The sequence below is a fragment of the Ailuropoda melanoleuca genome, chromosome 6 (genome assembly GCF_002007445.2).
Source record: "Ailuropoda melanoleuca isolate Jingjing chromosome 6, ASM200744v2, whole genome shotgun sequence".
In the NCBI taxonomy this organism is placed as follows: domain Eukaryota; kingdom Metazoa; phylum Chordata; class Mammalia; order Carnivora; family Ursidae; genus Ailuropoda; species Ailuropoda melanoleuca.
In genome coordinates, this window is record NC_048223.1 from 32,833,674 (window position 1) to 32,845,535 (window position 11,862).

Consider the following 11,862-nt stretch of genomic DNA (forward strand, 5'->3'; position numbering starts at 1 on the left):
TTTTGCAAACTGAAAAAGCAATTTCTCTGACAAATGAAGCCCAAATAAGAAAACTGTAATGGATATTACCATTTGGGCTATTGTTAAGTTCCACAAAGGGCCTTATAAATTGATGTCAGATAGTTTTAAAGAAACGAATTGATAAGATTTACACCAATCTTTCACAAACTCTTTACAAAGAATACAAAAAGAGAATACTTCCCAAATTGATTTATGAGATCAACATAATCTTGATATCAAACACTGACAAAAACATGATGAGAAATAAAAATTACAGGCCAATCTTTCTCAGGTGCACAATGCAAAATCCTAATAAAATGTTAGCAAACCAAATCCACCAATATAATAAAACTAATACATCAAGATCAAGTTAGATTTATTTCAGGAATACAAAGTTGGCTTAATATTCTTAAAAGGTAATGTAAATGATACCATTAACAGAAAAAAAGAGGAAATTATTATCTCAATAAAGAAAAATAGTTTATAAAATTCAACACTCATTCATGATAAAACTCATGATATAAAGTAACTAGGAAAGAGAACTTTCTTTCTTTGATAGAGTATCTACAAAAAGCATGCAGCAAATACACTTAATAGTGGAATATTAAAAGCTTTCACTCTGAGATGGGGCATGAGATAAAGATGCTTCCTTTCATTGGTTCTACAGTATTCTTTTTTTTTTTTTTTAAAGATTTTTTATTTATTTATTTGACAGAGATAGAGACAAGCCAGCGAGAGTGGGAACACAAGCAGGGGGAGTGGGAGAGGAAGAAGCAGGCCCACAGCAGAGGAGCCTGATGTGGGGCTCGATCCCATAACGCCGGGATCACGCCCTGAGCTGAAGGCAGACGCTTAACCGCTGTGCCACTCAGGCGCCCTGGTTCTACAGTATTCTTTACTGGTGTACAGGTGTCATAAAGCAAGACAACATTAAAAAGGAGGAAATAAAGCTCATTATTTGCAGATGACATAATTCTATGTAGAAAAATCCATAATAAATTACACATGAACTATTACATTAATAAAGGGATTTGAATAAGGTTTCTGGATAATATGAAAAAGATGTATTTCTATACACCAGCAACAAATAAAATGAAATTTTAAAAGGATGCCATTTACAATAGCATCAAAAAATTCACTGGAAAAAAATAATCTACAAACAGGAGGTGCAGGATGATACATTGAAAAATATAAATATTGCTAGGAGAAACTAAAGAAAATCCATATGAGTGGAAGGATATTCCTGTGCATAGTTTGGAATGACAAAAGAACCCCAAATTGATCTATAAATTCAATGAAATCTCAATCAAAATGCAGGATGTGTGTGTGTGTGTGTGTGAATGGACCAGTTAATTCTAAAGTTTATATGGAAATGCAAAGAGTCAAGAATAGCAAAAACAATCTTACGGTAAAACAATACCAGAGGAGTTGATTACCAGATAAAGGACAGAAACTGAGACTGTAGTATTGGTACCTTATAGGCAAACTGGCAAATAGAAGAGAATAGAAAGCCCAGAAACAGAAATATATATAAATGGACAAATTATGACCAAGGGGGCACTGCAGTGAGGTGAAAAAGGATGATTCTCCCAACAATGGTACCGAATTAGTTGAATACCCATGGTAAAGAAAAAAAAATAATTTTGTTCCCTACTTCACACCATGCACAGAAATCAATCCCAGGAATGTAGAAAAGTAAAACAACAAATCTTCCAGAAAAAAATCATAAAATATCATCACCTGGAAGGCAGGCAAAGATTTCTTTAAAACACATCATAAAAGCAATAACCATAAAGAAAAACTGACAAATGGAACATTAAAATCAGTAATTCCTATCTATCAAAAGATACCAATAAGAGGGTGAAAAGGCAAACCACGAAATGAGAGATGGTATTTACAATACACATCTGACAAGGACTAGCATTCTGAATATGTAAAGAGTAAGTCAGTAAGAAAAAGTCAGAGAGTTTCTCCCCCACCTTCCGCCCACCCCTCTCCTCCCAAAAAGAGAAAGACAAGAAAAAGGACAAGTCTCCTAAGACTCGAACAGGTACTTCACAAAAGAGGGGATCTCTATGGCCAATAAACATGAAACATGCTTAACTTCATTAGTTATCAAGGAAGTACAATTAAAACCACTAGAAGACCCTACTGTATACCTCCCAGCATGTCTAAAATGAAAGACAGAGTACTCATCTACTTTCTGTCTCAATGGTTTTGCCTATTCTGGACATTCTGCATAAATGGAATCCTGTATTGCGACTTTCTTGACTGGCTTCTTTCACTTACCATAATGTTTTCAAAGTTTATCTATGTTGTAGCATGTATCAATGCTTCATTCCTTTTCATGGCTGAAAAATATTCCATTGTAGGATATGCCACGTTTTGTTTTTGTTTATCCATTTGTCTGTCGGTAGATGTTTGGACTGTTTACTTATTATGAATAATGCTGCTATAATCATTTGTATATAAGTTTCTGTGAGGACATATGTTCTCATTCTGTGGGGTATTAATCTAGGAGTGGCATTGCTGGGTCATTTGGTAATTATATGCATACTCTTATAAGGAATCACCACATTGTTCCCCAAAGTGGTTGCCAATTTACATTTTACATCCCCACCAGCAATGTATGGGGTTCTAACTTCTCCACATCTTTGCCAACGCTCATTTTTTATTTGAGTTGTGAAGTGGTATTTCATTATGGTTTGGTTTGCATTTCTCCAACTGCAAATGAGAATAAGCATCTTTCCTTGTGTTTGCCNTTTGTTTTTTTTTTTTTTTTTTTTTTTTTAGAAATGTCTATTCAAATCCTTTGGCCATTTAACTTTAGGTTACTTGTCTTGAGTTATAAGAATTCTTTATATAATCTGGATCATAGACTTATTAGAGAAATCATTTGCAAATATCTTCTCCCAGGAATGGAAATTCTTATAACCTTTTTGGAAAAACTGGCATTATCTGCTAAAGCTGAATATACACATAGCCTATGGACCCAGCAATCCATGCCTGCATATATACCCAATAGAAATTAGAACGTATTTTCACCACATTTGAGTGTGTTCATAACAGCACAATTCATAATAGCAATTGAAAAGCTGAAAGTTGATAACATCCTGTAGGTAGGCTTAATGATGATTCTACAAAGATGTCCATATCCTAATTCCCGGGACCTGTGAATGTTACCTTATTTGGCAAAGGGACTTTGCAGATGTGCTTAGGATTTTGAGAGGGAGAAATGAGACTTCCAGTTTCCAAGCCAGCAAGTAAGGAGTTTGGAAGTCATCTCTCCACCCTAATAAGCAAAAGGCTGAACTGAAAAATAAACAACTCTTTTTAGGTTTGTCAGAGAAGTGAGGCCCCAGGTCAACTCCAGTCTCAAAAATTGGAGATTGGCAAGTGGACACAGAATAACAACTTACTTAACTAGAAACTCCTAAGCAGAAACCTCTGAAACAGTACTGGGGTAAGAAAGTCTGCATTGTAATTGAGAAGTTGCTGGAGACTCAGAGTAGGCAAGTCTGTGAGTTAAAAAGCCCCAATCACAGGGGGTTCCCCACACTTGTGGGTTTTACCTCCAGGAGCTCTACTAGGATCTCAAAGGGAAAATCATAGAAAAATCCCCTGGTGTTCCCCATCTAGCCATGCTGTCCGACCTAAGGTGTAAGGGCTTGGGGGTGGAGATGGGGTCTGGGAAGCACTTGTGAAGTTCACAGACCAACAGCACGGGCTCACTGAGAACTAATCACAGGACTACGGAATGTTTCCCCTCCCCCCCAACACCTTACCACCACATTACTAACGGTCTATTCACTGGAGTTCTTTTCACCCAGCGCACCACATCCAGCTATCAACAGAAAATTACAAAGCATAGTAAAAGGCAAAAAGTATTTTGAAGAGACAGAAGAAGCATCAGAATCAGATTCAGATATGGCAAAGATGATGAATTATCAGGCCATGGATTTAAAACAACTATGATTAATATGCTAAGGGCTCTAGAAAAAGTAGGCAACATGCAAGAACAGATAGGCAATAATAAGCAGAGATGGAAATTCTAAGAAAGAATAAAAAACAAACGCTGGAGTTAAAAAACAAAAAAGAAACTATAACAGAAATGAAGAGTGCTTTCCATTGGCTAATTAGTTGACAGGATATGGCTACGGAAAGAATCTCTGGGTGACAATATATGTTAATAGAAACTTCCAGAACTAAAAAGCAAAGAGAAAAAAGACCAGAGGGTTAGGGGGCAAGGAACAGAATATCCTAAAAATGTAGGACTATAAAGATGTAACATATATACAATGGAAACACCAGAAGAAAGGAACAGAAGAAATTATTTGAAGAAATAATGACTGAGAATTTCCCCCAAATTAATGTCAAGACACTAAACCACAGATCCAGAAAGTTCATAGAACACAAAGGATAAATTCCAAACAACTACACCCAGGCATAACATATCAAACTGCATAAAATCAAAGATAAAAAACCTTGAAAGAAGCCAAAGGGGGGGATCACCCATGAAGGAGCAAAGATAAGAATTACACCCAATTTCTCTTCAAAAACCATGCTAGCAAGGAGAGTGAAGTGTTGAGGGAGCTTACACTGGATTGCTTAGGTGGGCCCAAGTTAATCACATGGATGCCAACACGAGGGAGGCAGCGGGTTCAGAGCGAGAAGCCATGTGATGGCAGCACCCAGCTGAAGATGCTATGCGGTTGGCCTTGAAGATGGAGAAGGGGCCAGGAGCCCAAGGAATGCAAGCAGCCCCTAGAAGCTGGAAAGGAAGGAAACAGGTGCTCCTTGGAGCCTCCAAAAGAAATCAGCACTGCTGACACCTTAACTTAAGCCCAATAAGTCAGATTTTGGACTTCTGACCCCCAGAATGGTAAGATCATAAATTTTTACTGTTTTAAGCCGCTAAACTGTGATAACTTGTTAACAGCAGTGATACAAAACTAATATACATCCATCAATAGCATAATGAATAAATTATAGCATATTTGCACAGAGGAATATTATGGTGCAATGAAAAGAGATAATTACCACTACATGATTTGTTGATGATACGGAACTAATATTGAAGGAAACCTTGCACAAAAAGAATGTAAACTCTCTGATCCCATTTATATAAAGCTTAAAGAGAAATAAAACTTATCTATAGCTGCGGAAGTTGGGTCAGTGGTCACTTGGTGGGTAGGGGGGCTGATTAAGGGGGCACATAGGAAGCATATGGGATGCCAGTAATGTCTTTCTTGATCTTGGTGGCGATTAGTGGTCTTTCAAACCATACAATCTGTAATTTGTATGCTTTTCTCTATTGTGTACTTCAATAAAAAGTGCTTAAAAACAAAAAGTCTTAAGCAGTCTAAAAACAAATTTCCTTGCAAAAAATAGGGGCAAAAATCGGCTTAAGGTTTAAACATGGTAAGTACAAGGTTTTAGATTAGTTAAAACGGAATACCCTATAAAGTGAACAATTAGTTATTTCCGCTGACTCAATTCCAAGGATTTTCTAGTACATCTCCAATGTCACATACAAAAGAACGAGTTGGCCCAGACATGCAAACACAGCAGACATATCAAAGTATACCATGGTGCCTAGTCAGTGATTTTCTTTCATTAGTCTTGCTTATTTCATCAAGTACTACTTTAGAAAAATCGGTCCTTCCAACACCATGTCTACAGAACCCTTTCCAGACTAAAGATTCTATCAGTGGCATTTTCATCACGTATTTCCTCAAGCAAAATGTTTTTACAAATTAGTTTTTCCATGCCCGTGAACAACCTAAGTTTTTTCCACCTTGAAACAAATTATTACCCTCTCCTGCATTTTTATCATTTATATTCAACTATTAGGAGCCAAATACTATTTAAGAATAAAGATTTTAAAGTTTTAATGAAAGGATTATGTTAGATAGTAGAGGTATTGTCCTTAAACATTTTGCTGAAAAAAAATCTTTGGAATATATATTTTAAAGTAATAAAGAAGGCCAATATAAAGGGCAATAGCCAGTTTTCTCCCCACTTGTCTGTAATGATTCAGTAAGTTAAATGTGCATGTGTTCTCTAGTTGAACTTCAGTAAGAAGTCGAATTGTTCTTATGAAGGTTCTAAAACAAGCATTTAAAAACAATACTGAAAATTCAGGTGCAACTACTAACAGGTGTTCTCACCTCTAAGAGAGGACCTATGTGTCAGTGCATTTGCCAAGCTTTTAAAACAGCTTCTACCCAATAAATGACAAAATGCTACATTTTATCTACTAGAAATGCTGACATAAGATTCTGTAGTTCAAGACATGCTTGTGGGGAAGATGTGTTGATCAAGGTAAACTCCCAACTTAGGGAAACTTACAGGATAGTGAATCTCATGTATTTACTTGTCTCTTACAAAGGAGGTCAGAATGCTTAATAATCCTATTAAGTCAAACACCTCAAAATACTAATGAATCTTATTCATTGTTCGATAAATACAAATTATTATGTATAAGAGAATGCAACAAGTTATTTGAACCTGAATGCAGAGAATAAATACTTTATTAACTGATTACAGTTGAAAGTCACAAACAAAAAAGGGGTATATTAAGGCAGAGCCATATATATATCTATATCTATATATTGATACAGATATAGATAGACAAATCCAAAGACTGTTACCTCTTTACATTTTAATAACCTCTGCATTTTTCTTTTATGCATTTAGGCAGTGTGCTTTCTTTTCTTCTCAGTTAAAGAATTGAATCTTGGCCAATATTTCAAAATCATATTTTGAAGACAACTTACAAGATCGTGGGTTGAGACAATGACTAGTGTATAAAATGCTATTTGATACTTTTCTTGGCATATTCCATGTGTGGTATTGTATTTACGTTGGTGTGGAAAATCTGACAACTGATCATTTTCTCTTTTCCAGCAAAACTAACACATAGTTTTTCAAATGATTTTAATAGTCTTAACTAAAATAAGCTTGGACTTCCAAGTCAGTCAAATGCCCAAAGCATATTATTTTCTGCCCTTTCCTAAACCCTCCTATGTTTTAAATAGCCTTTAGAGTATGATCACATGGCTGTATTTCAGATCTATAAATTTTGAGTTTTTCAAAATCCAAAATTATTTCCTTATGCAAAGTGGCAATGCAAACAGCAATCCTACACAGTGTAGAATAATTTTTCTTCTGTATAGCTTCCTTTTATAAAAAATGGGCAACCACAAAAAAAAAAAAAAGAAGAATAAATTTAGTCCGTCTGAAAAAGCACTCGAGTTCCCTAATTCCACTTTTGAAGGAGAAGGCAGAGGCCAGTTTACATTATCCCAGAAAACTGAATAAATGGCTTTATTTGGTATCTTCAAGAAGCTTCTCCTTCCGTAGACGTAGGTGCTGCAGAAGAAACTGTAACTGGTTTGCGTGCAATTCTGTCTAGTTCTGCGTGAACATCTGATAGGACAGGCTTCTGGCCTACATTGAAGGAAAAGAAACAAGATTTAGATAGAAGTCAAAGTATCTTTTACACCAATGTCTCTTCATTTAAAAGCTGCTAACAGTTTCATTAACTTTATCTAGCATACTAAGTTATATAAACATCCTTAATTTAAAAATAAATCCCCCCCCAAAAAAATCCCCTCATTTTACATTATGGGGTCTGTTACCCAATGGAAGTAAAACTAGCACCTATTGCTTAATCTCATAAAGATATTTTTTAAAAAGGCACAGGACAATAAGAACAGTAAAACAGAAAATAGCAACAAAATTTTGGAATGTAGAAAGAATATGAATGAGTAGTAACTATATTAGCAGTCTTGGGAAAGCTTAATCTCTACACTGGCATTGGGAAAAGCCAAGAAGTAATTCAGTTTATATCCAGAAACCTGTAAAAGGTTCTAAAAATGGTAGCTGCAGAATGTTATTTGTGAAAAGGGAGGGAAGAAGATGGGATTAAAAGGGAAAATGGGTTACAAGATCTGTTTAAAGGGCAGTTACAGAAGCAACAAAAGAAAACTAGACTGGACTTCATAAAAATTAAACACTTTTGTGCTTCAGAGGACACCATCAAGAAGTGAAAGGATAACCAACACAATAGGAGAAAACATCTGCAAATCCTACATCTGATAAGGGTCTAGGACACAGAATATATAAAGAACACTTAAAATTCAACAATAAAAAAACAAATAACCCAACTTAAAAATGGGCAGAGGGTTTGAATAGACATTTCTCTGAAGATCTACAAATGGCCAATAAACAGATGAAAAGATTCTGAACATCATTAGCCATCAAGGATATGTGTATCAAAACCACAATGAGATATGACTTCACAGTGACTAGGATGGCTCTATTCAAAAAGATGGACAAAAACAAATGTTGGAGAGGATGTGGAGAAACTGAGATCCTCATTCCCTGTTGTTGGAAATATAAAATGGTGCAGCATTTTACAAAACACTCTGGCAGTTCTTCAAAAACTGGTTACCTTATGACCCAACAAATCCACTCCTGGATATATACCCAAGAGAAATGAAAACATATGTCATTTGTCAAACATCTGTCAAAAACACATGTTCACAGTGGTTCTATTTATAACGTCCAAAAATGGAAACCATCTAAATGTCCATCAACTGATGAGCAAACAAAATGTGGCATATCTGTACAATGGAATTTCATTCATAATAAGAAATAATGATACATGCTACAATGTGGATGGACCTTGAAAACATTATTAAAAACATTAAAGAAGGCAAATACTATATGATTTCATTTATATGAAATCTCCAGATAGGCAAATCCACAAAGACAAAAAGCAGATCAGTGGTTGCCTAGGACTAGGGGATTCCGAGGGGGGAAAAAAAAAAAGTTCCCGCAAATAGGCCAGAGGATTCTTTTTGGGGAGATTAAAATGTTTCAAAATTAAATTATGATGTTTTGCATAAGTCTGTAAATACAACATAATATGAATCTATACTTTAAATGAGTGAACTTCATGGTATGTAAATTTTATCTCAATAAAGCTATTAAAAAAAAAGCGCTCTAAGAGTGTTACCTGATTTCTTGGCAGATGGTGGTAAACCACTGCTTCCACCTCCAGCCCCACCTCCAGGGCTACCACTGCCAACACCAGGGCCTCCTGGAGAGCCGGTCTTTTTACTCAGCAAACTGTTGAAGAAATTTGCTAGGACACCTTCACTTGTAGCTCCAGCTGTTAAACAGAAACCCAAAAACCTTCACTTAAAACATTAGATTCTTCTATAAATTATTATTAATCACCCACAGAAAGCAATTAATACTTAAAATTTAAGAGCTGTGTACTCCAAATTCAAGTATAGTTTGATCTTTTGAGCCTGGGTAACTATCTCTAACCTATACATCTGTAAAACAAAATATAAGTAAACTTAATTTAAGAGTATAAATAATTATTAAAAAATTAGAATGTTATTTTTAAAAAACCAAAAGCATTTAAAACGGATGTTAGATGCTACTGTACCTCCCTTTTGAAAAAGGTTCTTCAAAATTTTAATTGTTGAGAAATATTTGCCTCAAGTATTACAGAAAGCTACCTAATCCTGTATGAAAACCAGCAGAAGTTCCAAGACATCAATGCGTAAAGGATAACAAGAAACAATTCACAGAAGAGAAATACAAAGAGAAAGGAAATACCAGGGACAAACTTCTTACTAGTATTTAAAGAACGCTGATTAGGTTGTGGCAAAATTGCAACACTCAATGTTGATGACTTATAAATTGAATAAGCCATTTGAAACATATTATCAGGGGCGCCTGGGTGGCACAGCGGTTAAGCGTCTGCCTTCGGCTCAGGGCGTGATCCCGGCGTTATGGGATCGAGCCCCACATCAGGCTCTTCCGCTATGAGCCTGCTTCTTCCTCTCCCACTCCCCCTGCTTGTGTTCCCTCTCTCGCTGGCTGTCTCTATCTCTGTCAAATAAATAAATAAAATCTTTAAAAAAAAAAAAAAAAAAAAAAAAAAAAAAAATTTAAAAAAAAAAAAAAAAAAAAAAAAAAGAAACATATTATCAAAAGGGATAAAAGTGTACAAATGCTCATCTACTAATCCCACTTATGGCAATTACTCCTTTTGAAATAGCTATTATGCACATAGTTTTTTTCTTTATGTTAACTGCAGATAACCTATTAACATGAATCTCTTCAATGAACTGCCTTGGGAGAAGGTTAAAAATAACACAAAACTTTCATAAAGCTTACACCACAGATATGATATATTAAGGCTATATTATAAAATGGCTTGAAGTCTGATTAACTATGAGATTATACTGACAGAGACAAAGATTAGAAGCTATTGCACAAAAAAGAAAACAGCCATGGAAAAAGCGGGAAGCTAGATAGATTTCTTTTTAGTGTGAAATGTATTGTGTTGCTTTTTCTAGAAAAAGAGAGAAATGTACCTTTCATGTTTGGATCAATTTTTTTTGACCCAGCAGGGATGGGTGACACGCTGGCAACATTGGACGACACGGATCGGTTTGGTGTTCGAGGGGAGCCTCCCGGGACTCTTGGTGAGGCATCCTATGTAAAAACAGGAAAGCCATAATAATCAAAACAGGAAACTTCCAACTTCACCACAGTTACTACAAAAAGAAATTACTTTTTAACTGTCCCCCATCTGTTCTACTGGTATGTTGCTGAAGATGTTTAGCAATCATGTCCTCATTATGAGATAATACCAGAGACCCATCACATTTTAGAATACAAATTCCCCTTCAATGGAAAAAGAACATAGTGAATAATGGGGTATGATTACAAATATAAGCATGAGAGTCAGATCTGGGTTCCAGTCTGGACCTGTACCCTACTAGCTGTAAAATCTCAGACAAGCTATAAGGTCCTCCAAAGCCTCCATTTCCCCACCTGCAGAACCCGGCTGGCAGTACCTGCCTCACAGGGCTGCTGTGAGGATTTATAAAAGAACATACATACATGGTTCCGCACAGGAACTGATGCGTAACAAGGCAAAATGGATCTTTAGGATTTAAATATTCTAAAAAGGAGTGAGGTTTATCCTTTAAAATGTTGCAAATTCCAGAAGAATTCTTAATTCAAGTTTATATCAAAGCACACCCACATGGGACCCGACCCGTATACGGTTAAGAAAAAAAGGAACCAAACCAATAATGTACGGCACTTTAATAATTTTTCAAAATCTGTAATACTGACCACAGGCCTTCCAGCTGCAGTTGGTGGTTGCTTTGCTAAAAGGGACTGAAAAACACAAAAGAATTCTAGGTTAGACACTCATAGCATGTATAGCTGTATTTTTAAAAATATGTAAGAAAAGTTTACCCATTAACCATACTAAATCTGCTTCTGACATAATTTCATACCTGTAGCTTCATAAGAAACACTTGGTCATCTTCTGCCACAATTTCCTTCTCATGTACAAACTGAAATGAGCAATGCATAAATGAGCAAGTCTAATATATTATGCTAAAACCATTAATAACATACTCTCTAGACTAATTTAAAAAATATTCAATACAAACATTACCTATGTTTACACAAGTGAGCTGCCCGACCCAAGGCCCTACAGCAGAGCTGTCCAACAACCGTCTGCACTGGGATGAATGTTCGATAGCTGTGCTGTCCGTAAATACCGTAGCCACCAGTCACCTGTAGCTATTAAGCATTTGAAATGTGGCTACTGTGGGGTGCCTGGGTGGCTCAGTTGGTTAAGCACTTGAGTCTTGACTTCGACTCAGGTCATGATTTTGGGGTTGTGCGATCGAGGCCTGAGTCCACCTCTGTGCTGAGTGTGGAGCCTGCTTAAGATTCTCTCTCTCCCTCTCTCTGTCCCTCCCTAGCGGAAGGAAGGAAGGGAGGGAGGGAGGGAGGGAGGGAGGGGAGGGA

General features: G+C 36.2%; 1 protein-coding gene across 2 annotated transcripts in view; it reads right to left on the reverse strand.

The window, feature by feature from the left end:
• Positions 1 to 359: 359 nt before the first annotated feature.
• DYNC1LI1 (dynein cytoplasmic 1 light intermediate chain 1) overlaps positions 360 to 11,862 on the reverse strand; it is a 46,938-nt gene continuing 35,435 nt past the window's right edge. For both annotated transcript variants that reach the window (XM_034662129.1, XM_034662128.1), the window contains 5 exons: positions 11,340 to 11,399; positions 11,173 to 11,217; positions 10,404 to 10,524; positions 9,026 to 9,181; positions 360 to 7,452 (listed from right to left, as the gene is read on the reverse strand). In XM_034662129.1, the coding sequence (XP_034518020.1) occupies positions 7,343 to 7,452; positions 9,026 to 9,181; positions 10,404 to 10,524; positions 11,173 to 11,217; positions 11,340 to 11,399 (492 nt within the window). In that variant the 3' untranslated portion in view covers positions 360 to 7,342. The remainder of the gene's footprint in view (positions 7,453 to 9,025; positions 9,182 to 10,403; positions 10,525 to 11,172; positions 11,218 to 11,339; positions 11,400 to 11,862) is intronic.